Source organism: Hirundo rustica, chromosome 5 (assembly GCF_015227805.2).
Source record: "Hirundo rustica isolate bHirRus1 chromosome 5, bHirRus1.pri.v3, whole genome shotgun sequence".
NCBI classification, from domain to species: domain Eukaryota; kingdom Metazoa; phylum Chordata; class Aves; order Passeriformes; family Hirundinidae; genus Hirundo; species Hirundo rustica.
The window spans coordinates 3,277,601-3,299,176 of record NC_053454.1 but is presented as its reverse complement, the minus strand read 5'-3'; the positions used below and the strand labels follow the sequence as shown (position 1 = coordinate 3,299,176).

At 37.8% G+C, this 21,576-nt stretch overlaps 1 protein-coding gene across 6 annotated transcripts in view; it reads right to left on the bottom strand.

The window, feature by feature from the left end:
* Positions 1 to 21,576, bottom strand: part of CTNNA2 (catenin alpha 2) — a 462,766-nt gene that overhangs the window by 42,445 nt on the left and 398,745 nt on the right. For all 6 annotated transcript variants that reach the window (XM_040064114.2, XM_040064113.2, XM_040064118.2 and 3 more), the window contains 4 exons: positions 20,089 to 20,181; positions 19,653 to 19,809; positions 16,509 to 16,709; positions 3,210 to 3,361 (listed from right to left, as the gene is read on the bottom strand). In XM_040064114.2, the coding sequence (XP_039920048.1) occupies positions 3,210 to 3,361; positions 16,509 to 16,709; positions 19,653 to 19,809; positions 20,089 to 20,181 (603 nt within the window). The remainder of the gene's footprint in view (positions 1 to 3,209; positions 3,362 to 16,508; positions 16,710 to 19,652; positions 19,810 to 20,088; positions 20,182 to 21,576) is intronic.

Below are 21,576 nucleotides of genomic sequence, written 5' to 3'. Positions count from 1 at the left end.
TCACACTACTGTTAAACAAAATCCATACTATCAGCAGCTTCAGCATATGGTCTCATTTGCCCCTTAATTCAGGCAGAGGCAGCTCTCTAACAATTTTAATAACCAGATCTTAACATCAGGTGCTGTGACCACTGCCCTGGGGACCCTGTTCCAATGCCCAACAACCCTCTGGGTGAAGAACCTTTTCCTGATATGCAACCTAAACCTCCCCTGACACGGTTCCAGCCATTCCCTCACCTGCTAAGACACTCCCAGAGGGCATCTCCAGGCAGCACCCCAAAGAATCAAGTTTACAGATGTTTAAAGTCTACTCTGTAACATGAACTGAAACAGGGGAAGAGGGAACACCTGGATGTTGGCTCCAACAGTGCACTCCTGATCCAAACAAATGCAACACTCAGGTCGATGTAGATGCCTCCAAAAACAAGGCTGCTAATGGCAAAGGCCATGTTTAAAACCAGTAACAGCAAATTGGCCTTGGAGATGCATAAGAATGAGAATAGGTGCCATTGTGAGTCCTCCTGACTATAGAGAAGGTTTCTGGCCAATAACTGAGGGAATTTCATAAGCAGCTGTGAAAACACAATGTGCAATTTCATCTCTATGCAGTAATAGGAAAGGCGTTGGAATGAAGTTACTTTCTATTTAATTTTAGGTTCTATAATTATACTCTTAAATTCATCTATACTACTTCTTAACTTGTGTAAGAGATCTTTTTCTTCTGTATAGAAAATAATAATAGTCCTCAATGAAAAAAATGAGTCTCCCTTCTCCTCCTGAGGGACAATAAATTCTCCTCTTTTGAAGGAAAAAGAGAAGAACAGAGACTATCCACCCTTTCCTTCAGCTTACTAAAAGTAAAAATACCAACCAAAATTAATTTTTAAAGCGGCTTTATTTACTCTCTGGAATGAGGAGACTCATCTCAGATAAATTCAATCATTCACGGCTTGCACACCAACAGTCACTGCCTGAAAATAATTGTGTCAGATGCTCTAAAAAGTTTGCAAGATTGGATTTTTTTTTTTCCTTTTTTTGTCATTCTGAAAAAGTTTTACTACCTGAATTAAAGGGTGCAGAATATTTGACAGATTATTAGATGAAAATATTCTAAAGGCTTTTATAGCCTCACCCTTAATTATACATCCCATTTTAGTGTGAGATGTTCAGATGGAAATGTTAAAGACTATCTCAAAGTGAAACTAATTTTGTTTTCTACAACAAATAAGGTTCTGATTCAGCAAACTCTGGTCTGTGTAAGCTTATATATGTGGATTTTTCCAGTTAACTTACGTGGATAATGAGTCCATTTATGTGCTTTAGTTCTCTGTCTGGGTAAGGAGTATTACATCGAGCTCCCTAAATAAGTTAATTGTCTGAAGGCAAAAATAAATCTTCCTAATCTGGGCAAACAGAATTCGTTAACTCATATCATACAAGGGGTGAAAAGTAGCAGTGATATAATGGCAAAAGTAACTCGGGATTTTCCTAAGGGGACTGAGAACCTGAATGCTGATCAGCTCTCCAGGTACACAGAACAGTCAGGCAGCAACAGTGATCAGGTCTTCAAAATTCAAAATTTAAAATTAAAAACATCTCACCAGGATGGACATTTCATTACAAATACTTGGGGGTAACTCTGATGTACAGGGAGGTGCTGGAAGCTGGAACTCTGTGTAGGGGATGGGAAAACCTGGGTTTGTAGGAGATCCCACCTGATGATTGACTCTATGCTACAATCACAATTTGAAGGGACTAGAAAAGATTGAAGTGTGCTAAGAAGTTGTTCCTGTCCTAAGAAAAGTTTGGAAACTGTTGTTACAGATGAAGGAACTAGGAAATCAAAGGGAAAACAGATCCCTTACCATGAAGATATTTCATTTCCCAGAATCATAGAATGCTGGAATGGTTTGGGTTGGAAGGGACTTCAAAGCCCATCCAGTCCCACACCTGTCATGGCAGGGACACCTTAAACTGTCCCAGGTTGCTCCAAGCCCCATCCAGCCTGGCCTTGGACGCTTCCAGGGATCCAGGGGCAGCCACAGCTTCTCTGGGCACCCTGTGCCAGGGCCTCACCAGCCTCACAGGGAAGTAATTCAAGAAAAGATTCCCTCCCCTTCCAGAAGAGCTGCCAATCCTGCACACCCAGAGAACAGGATGGGTTTGTCCCTCTCACAAGCCATGACTGTAATTCAGGCCACCTGGGATGAGCACTGGGTATGAGAATGGAATTTATGTTTGGCAGTTACAAAATTAAGCCTGTCAGAAGCTTTTTCTGGAAATGTTAATACATAGTGACAGATGACTAAAATGGAGCTATTTTGGAGTGTTCCAACTGCCTGAACTCTTACTGCAGTGCCATTATACACTCATGACCACAAGTGCATGTTACCTGTTTGCTCAAAAGGATCAGTTGATGTTTCAGCCCACAAAAATTTCCTCTATGATGTTCTCCATAGCTTTACTTGTACTTGGCTTTCATTAGGGCAGATTCAAGGCAATTTGGGTTTCAAATAAGTTTCAGTTGCTGAAAAGATGTCCAAACCAGGTTTGGTTTGCTACTTTTCTTTTTTAAATCTTTGTCTGCTGACTAAAGTGAAAAGCAACACACACCTACTATCATAAAAATGACGTTCTATGGTGTCATTTATTTGTTTATTTATTTTATTAAAAGATGTCTAAGCAAATTGAATCAACTCGTTAGTCAACACTGAAATAACATGTTTTGTACCTTGGTAAACATTCAAAACCATCCCTGCAGTGGCTCACTGGAGCAGCAAGATAATTTATTCATTTAGATTAATTTAGATTTTAACCAGACCTACCTCAAATCCCAGGCAGCACACATATATTAGGGAAAAAAACCCCAAATAAACAAAACAACAAAAATCTACGCAAACTCTGAAGACCTTGGCGAATTAATGCTATTACTATGGAAACAGTAATGAAGTTTGCATCTATTGGCAGTTGCGATCAAACCTTCTCCTAGCTGATCAACACACTAATTGTGATTCAGCTACTAAATAACCTCATCTCTTTATTTACTAACTCTTCCGTTGTTGCACATAGTTCTGTTTTGTGCCCGTTTCAACATCAAGCTTTGCTGGCTTATTACAACACATAGCTGATTTCAAGCAGCTTTTGTGTTCCTCTTAGCCATGATACCTTGCTGTAAATCCCAACTTTCACTGCCCAGGTGCTTTACATACCCTGATCATCAGGACAGCTTTCCTGATGTCCCGAACTCCATCGTAGACCAGGCGCGAGGCGTCGATGAACTCATTCTCCTCGAAGGGCTGGGGCACGTTGGCACTCAGGGCTTCGATGGCCACCTCCACTTGCTCAGCAAAACGTGGCATCACTGGGTTAAACACAAGGAGAGGCAGCAGGATTAGGCACCTTCTCTCCTGAGCACTTTCCTGCTGCTCTAGGGCATGGATAATTTCCAGGAGACACGGCACACGCTCTCCTTGTGGATGGGTTTGTACCCACCCTGCACATGGACAGCTCTGGCACTTTATCTGACAGCTTGGAAATAACCATCTCTATTCTCTCCTCCAACTGTGCAACAAAGAATAGAAAACTTCCTGCAAAACCTGTGATTTACTGACTTTTGAAAGGCTGGGAGACACCTGAGCAGTCAGAAAAGTTCATGTAAGAGCTTTACAACCTGTAATGAGCACAGCAAATACTTGTATCGAGTGATCAAAGCAATCTGCAGCCATTATGCCTGCTAATTTACATAATTTACACTCTAGCTCATAATAAATAATAATAATTTTAAGGGACAAAATGTAAAATCAAGGATATACTTTTGTGAAGACACCTAAATGGATCTCCTCTTTCTTCACTATCACCATGTATATAGCACAAAACATAGCCACAGATATTGGCTAAAAATATTATAATGTGGTATGAACTTATTTAATATACAACTTAAAGCGATTATTTACTTTTGTAAATGGTCTCAGGGCATTGCTTGAAGCAGCAAGAGACTTTTCTTCAAACTTCGTGGAGGATTCCTTTGAAGGTATAATTGCTTTCTGCAAATCGTGTTTGCAGAAAAATAACTCTTCCCCAGATCAGTCCTCTAAATATTCAAACCCAAATCCTACAAACATGAACATCAGGTCTCACTGATTATAATGCACATACATTCCTGTACCTGTTTACTCCTCTTCATAATTTTAACATTAATTTTGGAGGGCCGTGCTCATAGAGGACATAATGTTTCACTAGAAAGCTGGATTAAAAAAAATGCAGTTGGATTAATTCTTAAAAATTTAAGGAACTTGGATCAAGTTTAGGATTAATAGATAGCCATCTTTTCATCATATTCACATCACTTTTATTCTAGCATTTAGGTATCCAGATCATGTATCACTGACTTTATATTCTGGCAATATAACTAGAAGAACAGGAAATGATGATTCCCACAACAGTTATTGCTTTTTTTGTTTGTTGTTAAAATATTACCTTTTCTGCCCATCTCTTCCCTAAACCCTATTTTTAATACACTTATTGGTAACCTGAACCCTGCTGATGAATACAAAGGGAAATTTCCGGTGTTATTTTCATCAAGAGCAGTGACATTCTTTCCCAGGAATTTCTACTGTGGTAGGAAATCACATTTTCTTCTTAACTGAATGTTCTTAAATTTATTTTATAGTATCTGACTTAAAACCACAAAAAACCCCATGATATAAGAATAGTTAACATTTTGAAGAAGTGGCAGCAACCATGAGCTCAAACTTTCTGCTTCTGGCATTTAAATATTACGCATTGGATGCAAATGAGGAAATCTTCAAAGGGATATAGTGATTCAAATCTTGTTTATACATACATACATATATATATAGATAGATAGATATATACATATACATATACACACACACACACACACACACACACACACACACATATATATATATATATATTAGACAGATGAAAGAACAGATTTGTATTTTCCACGCAGATAATGTTCAGTAAGTTCCTGGGATACCCTGGAGAAACAGGAAAAGGAGACAGAAACAATAGACTTTAAAAAAGTAAACATTACAAAACATTGCTAGGCAGAGGGGAAACATTTTAATTAGAAAAAGAGTTTGAGAGAGATGGAAGGTTTGGATAGAGTATTTAATAAATGCATATATCAAATTACCTTAATTAATAGAACACTTGAAAGTGTAGCAGGAGACTAATACGTTTGCATAAGGAAGTCTCTAGCCTGAACATCAAAAAGCAATCATTAAAAATACAACGTAAACAAGTAAACCTAAAGAATAAACCAGCAATTATTTTGGGTTGTTGGGATAAAATAAGTAAAACTAGAGATGCAATAATGACAAAAATAATAAAAAAGGAGGAAAAGAACCCTAATACTTAGGGTTAAATTAAATTTAACCTTAAATTTCTGTCTACAATTTCCTAACTAGCAGAGATGGTCAGGTATTGGATATAATTAATAGTAGGTGCAACAGGCCTGGATTAGGAATGGGCAGTTTGAAGAACATCTACATAAGCATAAGGAAATTTATCTTTTACATATGTGTTCAAATTAACAGAGTATAGTAAAATTTACCCTGTAGTTCTTAAGAAAAAAGTCAAAGAAATTTCTGAACCATCTTTGAGAACTCAAGAAAAACAGTAATGGTGAAAATTCCAGGGATTAGGGAAAAAACAACAAAAAAAGCAAAACTAGTCTGTTTTAGATAAAGCTATATAACCCTTATATAAAGCCTCATGTAAAGGTAGAGAAGAAAGGAAGGAAGATTTATACTGTGTTCAACATAATTTCAGTACCCAGAAATAAAATGAAACATGATGTGGAGCAATTAATGTTTAATTATCTGCAAATAATCAGCAGATGCTGGACAGGGAATAGATTTGTGGAAAAAAGTTGCACCAAGATTTTACAATAGCTTGACAGGGCAGTGACAGTGGGGGAAGCAGATATGACACAGCCAGACTTTGTCATGGCCATGCATGACATTCTTAGAACAAAACCAGGGAAATTTAAATTAAATGATTATAAGGTGGAAAGTTATACTTTGTTCATATTCCTGAACATGAGGTGCTCATTCCTGACCACATTTATTACCTCCACTGGGTGTGGAAGTTTCTCCCATCAGTTTTGATTTTGCAGACCTGGCTATAGTTTAGTCCCTAATTAACATTACTACATGTGAACATTATCTGCCGTTTCAAAACGGGAATAGATATTAAACTGATTTATGAATTTCTTGCTTGCCAATCATATTTTTACATCAGTGCTCACTTTTGATTGGACAAGCAATAAAAAAATCACCTAAAATGGGGGGCTATTACTTATTGCTTCTGTAAGCGTATGTTGTCATTTAGTGCAGTGAAGTTTTTGAAAATTGAAAACTGAGTTGAGAAATGTGTTATTCTCCAGTTAAGGTTATTGAGCTCCAAGAAAAAAAAAAAAACCTCCAGTCTTTCTTCTCTATTATTTACCACACAAAGAAAGATATTCCTGCGCCAAAGGTGAAAGAACCACAAGTAAAATCCAGGCAAAGGCATGAATTTGAATCTGGAGCTAAAACTTGTAAATGCATCAGACAGAGAATGACTCATTTATTATGCACAGAGAAATTGGCTATAAATTTTAGATTTAGAAGCAAATCAATACTTCTGGGGAAAAATTAAACACTGGTTTCTTAGTCTGAGCTGTGGCCTTGAAAACAGTCACACATGTGCTTAGACTGAAAAATGTGGTCCATTAACATCTCTCAGCCTAACTACATTAATTAATTAGGCACCTGCATAAATGTTGACAGAATCAGGTCCCAAGTTAATAGCAACACTTCACTGACTTTGTCATTCCAACAAAATAAAGATTTTAAAGCCTTTCTGTGGATGAGTTTTCAATGGCACTGAAAGCAAGACCAATGCCAGCAAAATCTAGGCAGCTGGAGAAAAACCGGGAATCAGCAAAGTTGAAATTACTTCCATTTTATCAATTGATGAATATTGTTACATTACACTTTTTTTTTTCTGATGCAAAATAGAAATCCAGCATATCACCATATGTGAATTCATGCCTTGATCAAACTTGTATTTTTTTGTGAACCACTCTGTTCCACAAAGAAAATATTTTCTCTAAAGATCTTGTTTTTCTCCCACCCACCAATATCTCCTACATATTAAAACTATCAAGTAATTATCTGTTTCCTAAAATATATATTCCGTGTTGACTTTTTCTCCTATGGCAATCAGTTTGTACTGCAATTTTTGTAGTTAGAAACATCACTGCAAATTTTGTTTAGTGATATGGGAACAATAAGATCCCTGACAGACAGAGAAATGTTAGGTTACGTAATAAAATTATTGAGATAAAAATTAAAAAATGTTTGGGCGTTCTCGTTCATAGCATTAGAACAAAAAGTTTCATTAATATGCAAGATTAAATGAATGCCTTGCTGATTTATTGCACTTTTATGGCCTTACTATTTAGGAACTTGAATTCCTCAGAATCTTAAGTAGATAGGAATGTTCAGAAATGTGGAAAGGGATAATTAAGACACAAAAAAAGTAATAAAGGTCAAGGACCCTCCAGGTGCATGGGTTTCTAATTCTTAGTAGCATCAATGGGAGTCAGGAAATTTGGTTTGGTTTTGTCCCACTTCATACAACTGAAAGTTTGAAATCTCTTTCCTTACACCAGGCAGAGAACAGTAGATGCTTCCATTAGACAATTAACCACACCTACCCTAATTTAAGGACTCAGGTTTGGCTGGACAAAATCCTGATTTTCCTGTGCTCACTAAACAGAGAGGGAGGTGCTTGGCTTAGACCAGATGTCTGCTTTAGACAGCCCAGTTCTGGCATAAATCAACCCCATTTGTGCACCAATTCCTGGCACATTTTTGGCTCTGAATCAGGATGAGCACAACGTGGCTCCTTTGCATCCCAACCCCCCTGGAACTGAAGGGTTCCCAGGGGTCTCATCTTTGGGGCCATTTTGCTGGCGAGAAGACAATTTCTGAAACATATCAGCAGAGATATTTCTAAGAGCTTCATTTTGAAAAGACAAGCACCTACTTGACTCCTTTCAGAATCCAGGGATTGGATCCAAGGGAAGCACCCTTCTCAAAGACCAGGGGTTGTTCCCTGGAGCCAGACTGTCCTCAGAAAAATCAGATATTTGAGCTGCAGAGAAGTGACTGCTCTCTGTACCCACTGCACCCAGCTGTGCCCTCTGGCTGGCCCTCATAGCTCTGTATTTGTTCAAGAATTCATACCTGTCCTCATGAAAACTGATTTTCCTTACGCCACGTTGATAGAGACACATCATTGAAGGTGCCAATCACCTTAACTAAGTAGCCCTTAAATGGCTATAAAAATCTGGTCAGTAGTGGGTAAGATTATTCAAGAAAGACTTGGCAGTCTAAAGGTTTGGACAACTACCCTGTTAAAAGTTTCAGGATCCCTGAAAATGTCTGAGCTTCTCCTAAACATCATAGTTGTTTGTGTCACATAAATCAAGAAAATTATCTGGAATGATGGGCAGGATTGTAAACTTAAGGTTATCAGGGGAGACTGAAAAGGAAAAGAACCATGAATGATTAATTACAGAAAAGAAAAGAAAAGAAAAGAAAAGAAAAGAAAAGAAAAGAAAAGAAAAGAAAAGAAAAGAAAAGAAAAGAAAAGAAAAGAAAAGAAAAGAAAAGAAAAGAAAAGAAAAGAAAAGAAAAGAAAAGAAAAGAAAAAGCTTTCTTAGGAAAAAAGCCCAGCCATCAGCCATCATTCAGATTTAAGAGGTTTTAGTATTAAACAATTATAAAGTTACAGCTTAAAAATTTCAGGGCTCAGGATGAAATTTCTTCTGTTGGTTTTTGTGTGGGTTTTTTTGTTAGTTTGTTTGGTTTGGTTTTTAAATTTGTTAATTTACTTAACTGAAGAAAGAATGCAGTCTACTGGGAAATTCAAGTATTTAAAACAGGTATTTAAAAGATCATTCCTAAGGGATATCTGACATCCTCTGTCAAAGACAGCCCAGTTTCTCGGTTTTGTTTGAAGGATGAATAAGGAATAAAATATGATACCTTATTTAGCTCAAAGTGTTTGTCAAAGCCTGTTTCTAGAAGAACTGTACATTCCTTAGCAGAAAATACTAAATACTTCACAGAATGTTTTTAAGTCCTGGTCTCATATTATATAATTTACATTTCAGTCATGACTATTATATTGCTAATTGAAAAGGAACAGCTTTATAGAGGTCTACTGAAATATTACATAACATATCATAGAATCACAGAATTATTTGGGTTGGAAAAGATCACTCAGATCATGGAGGGTCCAACCATTCCCCCAGCACTGCCAAGGCCAGCACTGACCATGTCCCCAAGTGCCACATCCACATGGCCTTTAAATCCCTCCTGGGATGGGAAATCCATCACTGCCCTGGGCAGCTGTGCCAGGGCTGGACAATCCTTTCCATGAAGAAATTTTCCCAAATATCCAATCTAAACCTCCCCTGGCCCAGCCTGAGGCCGTTCCCTCTCCTCCTGTCCCTGTTCCCTGGGAGCAGAGCCCAAATCCCCCCCGGCTGTCCCCTCCTGTCAGGGAGTTGTGCAGAGCCACAAGGTCCCTCCTGAGTCTCCTTTTCTCCAGGCTGAGCCCCTTTCCAGCGCCCTCTGGTGCTCCAAACCCTTCCCCAGCTCTGTTTTGTCCAATGCACAAGACCATCTTTTCCCTTCCTGCTGTTTATTGATTCACTTTTCCCGTGATGAAATGGTTAAAAGTCAGGTGTAAAATAATGAATATCCACACCCTACAACCGTTTGCAGTGAACATAAGACTTTCAGGAAGAATCAGCCTTCACTGCCAAACACTGATTTAGCCACAGCCCATAAAAACAAAGTTCTCAGGCTTCCTGGAATTTATGGCCATGTCCTGACCCTCTGGCCCCCTTGTGTGAAGTCTTGTGGCACTTCCCAGAAGGCTCCAACTTTACCTGTGGGTTTATGCAGCCAAGCAGACTCACATGGGAACGGAAGAAATGGATTTGCTCACGTGCAGCCCAGGTGAGATGGACATTACAGAAATCACTGCCACATCTGGAGCTACGTTACCAAGTGTTGGGAGACAGGGATGCACACACTAGAGGGAAAAACACACCTTCAACCTTTGTCCTGACTGAACTGCCATTCACAGAAAGATAAATGTCAGGGCAGAAGCCAGGTACATCCCAGAGTGGACAGAGGAGGATAACAAATGTCAGCTGCAGGGACATTTGTGCCTCACCAGTTTCAGCTGTCTCACTTTCCTGTCCACCTGTGAAAAACTACTCACAGTGAGCATCCCCAAAATATTATTCCTGCCAAACAAAACTCCCTTCAGGTTAATATTTAAAATGAAAGCAAACTCTTCAGAAAATTCCCTCAAGAAAGCAGGCTCATGCTCTTGGACACTAAGTAGGTCATGTAAAAAGCAAACAACCCTTCCTGGCTTAGCTATAAGTTTGTGTATATCAATATGTAGGTGTGTGTAGGCAATGGGATGCAAGGAATACCAGTGCTTTTATTTTAAAACATTATTGTACAGTTCACACTTGTATTCACAAAACATTCTGTTGGAGTTGTTGGATGGATATTCACTCCATTTCTCTGCTTATATTTTCTAGGCCTTGTAAATTTCTTTCTACTTCCACCACTACCCCCCTTATCTCAAAAAAAAGGGCTTTTAAGAGCATAAAATATTTTCAAGAACAGAGACTAAATAATAATAAAATAACTGGTTTATGAAAATCGGCATTTCTCTTATATTAACTCACTGTTTATTACACAAGGTTACTCGCACATCCAAAATAGATAGCCCTTTTATTTTTTAAACTCTCAATGAGTTAATTCATGTCTAAATCTTGAATTTTCTTTGATTATGTAATCCTTGTCTTGACCGTCTTGCATTTCTGGAAGATCTTTAGGTTGTGGAGAACAAAGTGGAACTATGCACTTGGGGTATTCAGCGAATATTGTCCTATAAGCACAACCTAACAACTTCAGCATTGATGCTGAGGCTTTTCAGCAGGAAAAAGTATCATTTCTCAGCTGCCCATCACAATGCCACAGTTTTCTGAGATGATGAACTAGCTCAGAACCTTTCTACCAACGCAGAGAGCACAGATTTAATTGTTCCATTTACCTAGAGAAATTAAATCAAAATATCTTTTAGTCTTTTCTTTTCCTCCCAATCAGCCCAAACAGCATTTTCCTTTTGGCAAATTTTGCTGCTGCCTATGCACCTGTTAACGAATGCATCATCTCCAACCACAGCTCTGACCCTGAAGTGTCACAAGATTTCCCTTTCTGCCTGTTGAGAACTGATCACTTGTGCTTTGCTCGTGCCTTGTCACCAGCTCTTAATCCATCAAAGGCCTTAACACTCACCCCATGGTTACCCATTTGCCAAAGAGCTGTGCGTGCAGGACATCAGGAAAAGCCTTTGAAAATCTGGATCAACCACATTATATTCTTCTTTAGCGTTGTATTTAATTTTTAAACTCTAAAAGTGGAGAGAAAAAGAGCTAGCACTTCAGCTTTGAGCTACTGTGGTGATTTATTCATCTCTTATCTCCAATTTAATTGCTCTATAATGCATTTTATATGATTTCTTAGTGTATTCCTCTGTATATTGATCAGAGTTTCTCTGGTTAAAAATTCTTTGGGTCAAACCAAGCAGTAGGGGAACACAATCTTGGGTGTTCTCTGGTCCTTATGTAAAATACCTTTTCTTTAATAATGCATTGATTTTTTTTTTTTTTTTTCATTTTTTGTTGGTGACACCTCGACCTTTAGATTTCAGTTAGCAAAACTTTAAAGAAAATGCTACAGTACTTTGCAGAATAAAAGTCATAATTTGATCAAAACTCCTGGATAAATGATCTCATGTTCTCAGGATGATGGTACCCATAAGTTTTACTGTAACTACCTGAACTCCCATAAAACATGAATTTAAAATCATTTATTTTTTAAATAGGCTCCATTTCACATCTTTTAGCTCTCCCTTAGATCCAATATGTGGTGGTGTGGGTTTTTTTTTTTTTGGTTTTTTTTTTTTGGTTTTTTTTTTTTTTTTTTTTTTGGTTGTGGTTGTTGTTGTTGTTTTAATTACAGCTATGCTTAAATTCATCTTCTTGCTTCTACATTTTGTTTCCTTCATATCACTGCTGAAAAATCCATCTTTCCCAGATTTTAGTATTAGCTTTGGTAACATCATTGAGCTGCCTTTAAAGTTTGCCCTACTCACACTGATAAAACTCACAGGCTTATTGCTGAATTGACAGTAGTGCTGATTTTCAACATTAGTCCATTCTGATAAAGACAAAATGAAAAAAAAAAAAGTGTCAAAGCAGAAGTCAGAGTGACCTACTTAAAACCAGGGAGTTACAAAGTTACTGGGATATTTTTAAAAACATGCTAAAAGCTGAAACTCCAATTTCTGGTGTGAATCAGACGATTTCAAATTTCCAACGTCCTTCTCGGAGTAACCCAAGTAGTATGGTACTTGCTGTTCCAGGATGGTTTCCAGACAGCCCAGTGCAAACTGGAGCAAAAAAAAGAAAAAAATCCTGGGAAGTTTTCACAGCCTTTCCCAGGCAGTTCCAGTCCTACTTGTCCTGCTCTTATCCCTATCACTTTCCATTCACCTCCTTTCATCACAACCTTGCAAATTCTGCTCCAGTTCTCCCGCCTTATATCCAACCCTCTTGACCTTTAAAGAATGCTATGGCTTCTTCTCCTTCCTGAACCTCAAAAATCTTGGAAAATAGGATGTGGCCTCATTGCCTGTTCCTTGACTTCTTTCTAGGGACAATTCTTTTTATTTGTTTAGGAGCATGGGCTTCTTGCCTTTGGTTTTTACAGCTTTTGCAGTAATTGCTGAGTACATTTCAGTCTCCTTCTTGGTGAAGGCAATGGGAAAGTCTCAGCTGGCCTTGGTCACTCTGGGTGCTGAGCAGGACAAGAGTTCAATATTCAACCAGCAATTCTGCTCTGTTTCCTCGTACTTCCCTCCCTTTCCTTTTGCCTTCATTTTGCCTTTGCTTTTAATTTTCTTTCTCCTCTTTTTCCTTTCCACTCTTCTCTCCTTTTCCTCCCCGCCCCTGCCATGGACAATTCGTAACAGGATGATTTCACAGCTTTCTACTAATCTGAATAACAATATAACATTATAAACAACAAACAAACAAACACATCAAAACCAAAACAAAAAAAATCAACCTCCAAAAAACAAACGCAAAACCAAATAAAACAAAAACCAACCAACCAACCAAAAACCCAAAGAAAAAAACACAAAGAAAACCAAAAAGTACCTTTAAACCTACCAAACCACAAAAAAAAATGAATTCTGAGGCTCTGGTTTACTCCTGCACAGGTAACATCCACTAAAATTTATGAGTTTGGTGTTTGCTCCCAGTGAGCCCCATCGACTCTCTGGCTTTATAGGTTTCCTCCTGGATTTATAAGAAAATCAGCAAGGGAGAACTAAGTTTTTGTTATGGTTTTTAAAGGAAAATGAAAGTACTCTATTTTGAAAGGACATTAACAAGTCTGTCACACCCCAAAACTGCTGCCAGAGATAAGAACCCAGCTTCTACCCAGTACTTGGCTTTAAATGCAGTTTGTGAGGCAAGCATAGGCAAATGAAACACTAAAAACCCCACCCCATACATTCCAATGGCTGTAAATTAAAACAAAGAACAAATAAAATTTGGAGGTGAGACTGGTTATTGAAGCATTGCTTGCAGTTTCCACTTCTCGGAAACTGTCAACATCATTTTCATGAGGGATTAATTTTCTCCCCCTTAAAAATTAAAAAACATTAGCAAGGTGCCTATCTTTCCAAAACACTGTATCCATATTTCTCCACTGTGGATCCCACCCAATACTCACAAGAACACAGTGAAATCTCTGGAACAAGAGGCTTGACTGAGGCTTTCCTTTTCTGAGCTGACAGTTAAAAGTAAATAATAATTATAAGAGAAAGGTAATGTGCTTATTTTCTTTCCATTATAATTTAACTATTTTTTCCAGCTTTCAAAAGCACTTCATTTAAAACTAAATTAAGGTCAATTAAAAAAAAAAAAAAAAAAAAAAAAAAAAAAAAAAAAAAAAAAAAAAAACCAAACCAAAACAAAAAAAAAACATAAAAACACACACACACAAAAAGGAAGGAATAAAGATGAAAACAGTGAGATGTTCATGACTGTGCTTCCTTTGAGATTTTGATGTGCACAGCTGTGGATAGAAGCTGGATCCAAATCAATCACTGCCACCATTCTTGAGTGTTCAATAAAATCTGGGCAGGAACTTGAGGTGAGGAACTGAAAGAATATTGAAATAAATGTATGGATTCATAGGTACCCAGATCATGGAATCACAGAGGTTGGAAAATACCTCCCAGACCATCAAGTCCAACCATTCCTCCAGCACTGCTGTGTTCACCACTATGCCCTCTCCCCAAGGGCCACATCCACAGCCTCTTTGAACACTTCCAAGGATGGTGATTCCAGAACGGCGTGGGGGGATCTAAATTCCATTTTAGCCACTTTATTCTAAGGCGATGAAATGAGTCAGTTAATTCTGCTTTTTTTAATCACACAGAAATTATAATCAATGCCTTTGTAAATGGCCTGAAAAGCTGTAGATAGAAATTGTGCTCTAATATTAATGATCCACATTCACAACTGGCAGAAATTGTTTCAGCTTCATCAGCTTCATTGAATTTGGGCCCATTCTGTCCCCTCAACTAGTGCTACACAATTTGTGCATGATATAAAGTTCTTAATATTTTAAACATAATATTTTATTTTTTTAATATTCACAAATTTGTTTACACTTTATAAAATAAAAACGTAAGTAAAAACTTGGAGTTGGAGGAACAGGGACTTGTTCTTAACTATTGGATCCCAACATTAACACATTGATGTTTTCAAGATGCACTCAGTCAAGAGTTTATAGCACTAAGTTATAATTCAAATTATTTCAGAAAATGGATTAAATATGGAATATAAATATTTTCTGTGCATATTATTGATCTATATAATGGCACTTTATACCTGCCCGTTGAAAAAAATGTTAATAAAAAAAATTATAGAATGTTGGGTCACAAATTTTAGCTCAATAAAAACCTCGAACCTACATTTTGTTTTGAATAATAAAGAAATTTTAATGGTAGGAAGATTTCTTCATAGCCCCTCCTTGACCAAAACGTGATTTTAACAGAAGAGTGCAACAAAATATTTTACCATGTCAAACTGAACAGATGATCTTCTTTCTGTGAATTCATAAAACCAGCTCATAAACTTTTAAAAATAAGGTAAATTTACAGTACTTATTCCACTGATCTCTTTTTGGGTAGTAAAAGTAGGCTGACATTAACCTAGGGGCTAGAATACCACGAGTAATATTAAATCGTCCCAAAATCAGGGTTTTTTTTAGCTTATTTTGTTGATTCCTGTTCTTAAAGCAAACACAGAGACTGCAGAGCTAGAACAGTTTTGCTTTTCCATCCCACAGGGCAATTCCTGGGCTTCAGTCCGAGAGTCACATCTGATGTGTCCTGAACTGGTGCAATTTTCATTCGTTCCTTCTAAAATAATCTTGATGGGTTTAAACCTCAGATGAACAAGTGCAATCAGGGAGGGGAGGATCAGCTCAGACACTTCCAGACAACCACAATTCGTGCACCTCTATCCTACCAGGGCATCCGATCAGTGCGTGGAAACCCAGACTGTGAAGTCAATGAAATTTGGAGTGTGATTCACACAAAACCACCCAAACCCACTGCTTTCAGATGAGAGCACTTGCTAGCACTGCCTGCACTGAGTCATTGAGAGCACTGATACAAAGGGCTTTAAAATGACCAGCACAGACCTAATCACCCACACTGAGATGAATCCAATCCCTGCTCTGGAAAGGCAAAACCAGACTGAAAAAATAAAAGAAAATTTTCCCAGTCTATCACTCTAGCAGACTTTTCTACTTTTATATAATCTACATGTTTCATACAATTTATCAGACTTCTATATTTTTTCAATCAAGTGGTGCATTTTCAGCTGCTGATATGTATCTTTCAATGAAAAGTTGTTTTGTTTAGCAACACTTCAGTCGTCCACAAGTACATCCACCTGCAGAGACTAAAGAGTAATGTGTGCAGTGATTTTCTGGAGGTGCATAATCCAAAATCAATCAACTCAGAAGAAAAGGCTGTGTATTATTTATTCAAATCATAGAAACTTTGATGTAGCGGCCTAGTCTTGATGTGTTACTGAATCTCCTCTCTTATATGGCTCCTGTCAGTATGACTTCTGCAACAGCACTGAGCAGAGAATAAAAAACACACTCACGGCCATGAATTTGTTTGTATCTTGTTTTCAAGAACAGATTTCCCTCTGATTTACAGACCTCAGGGAATCAACTGAGAGTTTTAAACGACCAAATAAGAGCATTTCAATAATTCCTTCAGCATTACAGCAAACTCACCAGTTTCAGAGAGCAGCTTGGTAGCTTCCAGCACCTTCTCCGTGTAAACCCCGGTCTCGTAGTTTTCCATCTCTGCGTTGATGATGTGGATGACTCTGGCCGCACGGCCCCGGATGGCACCCGCGGTTCTGTCCAGTGTGTCCACGTCCCCCTCTTGCAGAGCAATCACACACTTGTTCACATCTTCCAGGATGTGGTTTTCTGGAATTCAGGTAACAAATAAAGCTCGTTCAATTTCACTCTTCCTCACAGCAAAGCTTACTGATTTGGGCAAATGTCAGTATGTTAAAAAAATTGGTACCTACCTTTATCCAGGCTGCAAAACAGAAGCCCTTCTGTGATATTGTCACATAATATAGAAATCTGTGTGATATTTATCTTTAGTAGGGACTGGGATACATTATCTTACCTCTACTCTGCTCCCAACCTGTAATTCCTTGAAAACCAGTCACCTTAATTTAAAACATCACACTGAATTTTATCATAATGAAATTGTAATTAAAATGAATGTAAAAGGGAAAGCAGTCAAATATTTTGTAGATTCTCTAATAAACAGTTGGGCAATTTTCTGAAGGTGAATTTACGCTCTCCCATAAATGTTTATTACATTTGGCTCATTTTTGCCTAAGTAAGTCAGAAAAGAAAATAAATCACATTGAAAACACAACAGTAAATGGCCTTTGTAGATAGCACAAAACCTGGGCATGAGCAGTTCATCTCCCTCACTCCATCTATGCCAGAGAATAAGCTGCGAATTTCTAATAACACACACTTATAATTATTTGTGACTTGGCATGATCTGAAGCAAGAGATGACAACAGTGACTCTGCTCAGAGGAGCTGGTATCAAGCACCTTTATTGTATTCTTGGGAGAAGCATTCTTATTTTTCTGGCTCTGAATTAGGCCCTCTGCTCTCACGTGCTGCAGTATCAGAATTTATGTAGCATTCTTACACACAAATTATGTGGGAATTATGACCATTCTCACATACAGATTATGTGAAAGCATGCAGAAGACTTTGACTTTATTTCTCTGCAGTCAGTAGAGTCAAAAATAATTTTAGCAAGATCGCGACTGAATTTCATATTTGACCAAACTCAGTCTGAGAAACTCAGTGACTCCAAACAGCAACTTGATTTTCTGCTAGGGACACCTCTAAATCAAAAATGAAAGGCTGTTCTTTGTAGTAGTAGTAAAACAGAATTAATTAGTCCACCGACTGTTTTTTGTTAATTATCTTTTGCCACTAAAATGAATGACTCACTAATCTTCACAGTTAAAAATTCTAAGGTTGGATCATTTGATGGTTTCAGAAATGTTTTACATGATGTCAAATTTTACAGTACAACTTTGGATGAAAACTGAAAGTCCCCTGAGCTGTGAATCTGAGTAACTTGCAAGGCAAAATTCTTTGTTTAAAACACTCCTTACTCAGAATGAAAAGCAGTGCTTAATTAAATTTTTTCCTCACTGTTTCCCTTTCACCATCACCAAACTGCTTTTACAATGGTACAGACAAATCTTGCCCAACAAGAAGCAATATATGAATTTGGACAGTGCATTTGGAATATGAAATAACTTCTTAAAATTATGGCCAGCTTTCTTCTGGTAGCCACCATATTATTAAAACATACCATCAAATGTGACAGCCAATATGAAGAGGAGGAGGTGTCATTTCAGGAGGTACATTTAACCAGATAGTGGCATATTGAATGCTTCACTGGTTTAACATCCAAAAATAAAAGTATTTTGTGTAAGCTGAGGCTTCCAAGCTTTACAGCAAGAGCTACAGGCTTTCTTTTTCCTCATGTTTAACAGAGATGTCTGTGCAAAGAATTAGGAAAAAAGAATCTAAACTTTACAGAAATAATACTTCTCAGCTGCCTTGGAAAGTTCGGATCTAAGTCAAAACTCTGTTTGAAGGAATTTGAGAAAAGGAAATGAAAAAATGAAAAACCCCATCATCCATTCAAATTACTGCTGGTTTATGTGTGCAAGCACTTGGAGTAAGCAAAATCCTCAAACAGATTTCCAGCTCTGGCACATCGACTGGTTCTGCAGTTTACAGCCTGGTCATCCCTTTCTCTTAGAAGCAGTTCTGCCAGAAAGTGTTTGTCAGCTTCAAATCTCAAATAAAAATCAATGTGCTCACAAATTCTGAAGTACCCTTCTATTCAGAGAGATCATTTTCATTTTCTTGCCATGGCTTGCAGGAAACACTTGCAGAGGAGTGTAATTAACTAAACTAAACCATTTCCCTGTTAATAAGAGTAGCAGGATAAAACCAAACAAGATAAAGAGGGCAAAAAAGAAGAAAATTACGGATTTTTTTTTTAAAGGATAAATATTTCTTCTTTCAATATTTTTTTTTCTCATTCACTTCTTTGGGAAAATTTAGGAAATATCAAGGAAAATAATGTAGAACAAAACATAACATTTTGGCCAGACGGTCTCATGAAATTTGGCTCTTCCAAGACATTTGAGTAAGCAAAGGCCTCTTGGCACACTCTGTGTCCTTACTCACAGCAATGAAATTCACCCTTCTAAGTGAAATAGGAAAATGAGTTTTCTGCAGCAGAAATTAACCCAAGACACCACTTTACAACTACAGCATTCACTGGGTATGATCAAATTGTAACAACACACTCTGCCACAAGCTGTAGCACTTTACCAGGAGGATGGAGAAAAGACTGAGACCCAGGGTCAGTGTTTTTCTGTTCTCCATCCCTTCTTTACCCTCCCAACCCAAACCATCCTGTGACTCTGTAAAGTTCACCTGTCCTCCTCTTGCCCCCAACTGCACGAGGATTCCAACAATTTCTACAAATACTCTCAGCCTGTAACAGGTCTGGAACACATTTTTTAGAAGGTGGACAAAATCCTGCTTTGTGCCTGAGTTAAGACAAAGCTTCCCTAGGAATAGAAGCACAAATAGGTGCTATTTTCTGGGAGGTGAAGAGCCAGCCATTGCTACCAGGGATTAATTAACAAATTAATTGGCCCTACTGAGTGCAGAAGATCAGCATTCCAATACAGACAGACTAATGGATTAATGATGTTTTAGTAATTATAGCTTTTATCCCCTCTGACCCAATACTTTAATTTTGGAGTATATTTTTAGAAAAGTCTCTTGACCCCAGTACCTGAAACAGAGAGGAAATCATCCACTGAAGTGATGTCATCAACAGCCTCGGTGAGAACTCGCACCTGTTTCTCCCACTGGTCCTTAAACACGTCCATGTTGTCCTGGGCTACTTTGCTCTGGGGTCTGGCAGCCAGCGTGAGTGCAGCATTAATTACCTGTTAGTCAAACCCACTTGTTAGAGCATGAGTGGATTTTTTTTTTTTTTTCTATAATTTTTTTTTTTTTTTTTTAAGGGAAAGAGCAAATAGATTGTGGACTGTGTCAAAAATACACTACTACAACCCATTTGATATAAAGGGTCTCAAGATGCATTTTTCACAGTTCATGGAAACTGGGCAACAATCTCATGACAAAGACAAGGCTATGCTCTTCTTCTAATGCTTTTAAGAGCTAAAAGACTTCTCAAGTACTTTTTAGCATGACTCTTCACTCACCTGTGGACACAGACTATCAATCTGTGTGGCTGCCATACGGACTAACTTCACACCTTCTTCATTATTGGAGATTGAACAGGCCAGATTTGCAACCTGCAATGAAGGCATGAAATCATCAGGATGAGAATCAAGTTCTAGGCAGGTGAGCCATTTTATTCCTTTCTCTGTTCTTATCAAGCTTTGCCTGAAATGAATTTTTTTACAAGAGAAATAATACATCTTCTGTGCTGGTGAACAGAAACCCATGTAGATTATTTCCTTACCAGCAAACTGAACTACCCATCATCTTTGGATTTTTCTCAAGAGTCCTCCTTCACTGTCAAGTGATTCACATCCTCCTCTATATCTTGAAAATTATCTACTGATAAGTCATTCAGGGAATGCAGAACATCCAGACATTTATCTGTACATTTCCTTTTCTCAGTTTCTTTTTCCTCTTATGAACTATATTCATTATTATTGTAGGTAATCAGGCTCATCCATACACTCTGAGCTTGGCAAAAGGAAGGATTTTTTATGTCCTAACACATAGAATCATACTTTTGAACCCATAATCAAAACTGATACATTCACTGATACTGGACAGTTACATATCTCTCAAATATCTTCATTGTTTCTGATGGTTTTGTGCATGTTAAAATAATCTTATTTTCAGGTGGATAATAATAATAATTTCAGGGGAAAAATAATTTTAATTTTAATTTATTAAAAATAATTTTCATTTTCAGGTATGTGTTTATCTGCCCTGCAGTAAAATATCCATTAGTAGCAGTAAAGTAACTTAGAGATGTGAAATAACTCTGTTGAAACCTTGTTCTGTAATATAGGTCTGAAGATCTCATTCAAAGATCTTTAAAACCACATTTACTTGCCCTGGCACAGCTTTGGGAAGTCTGAACCTCTAAGACTGAAGGCTATTTGGATAAGATAAAGACTTGGAGAGACATCCGAATGAGATCTAGAAATCAAACCACATCTCCAGACACAGCAGAGCTGTAGCCCTGTGGCTTGGATTCCAGTGAAGGAGCATGTTCTCCCCACTCAGACAGCTCTTCCAATAACCCATTCCCAAAAGCTTTGCGCCAACTCCATGAATTTGTCCTGGGTTTTCCAAACAGCAATTCATGTCCAAGTGCACACTGTGATATTTAAATCATTAAGGAACATTTTAGGATATTTTTTAATCATCCAAGATTACGGCTCTTTATTCTAATCCTCATTAAAACAAACTTATAAAATTTTAAATATGCTTCCTTGATATTATTCACTGTGCCTGAAGGCACAGCTATCAGTTGGAAATGATTCATGAATTAGTTCAAATGCCCCCATCTTTCCAATTTTCCTCCAGTCTCCCCTTGTGGTATTAATCTGTTCTCCTCTGCAGTGCACATCCCTGCCTTAGCCCTGATCCATCTGTTCTGCATAGAACCTATTTCACTTCCAGTTCTGTGCAGCGTGGTTTGCATAAATCAGAGTGCCAAAGCCCAG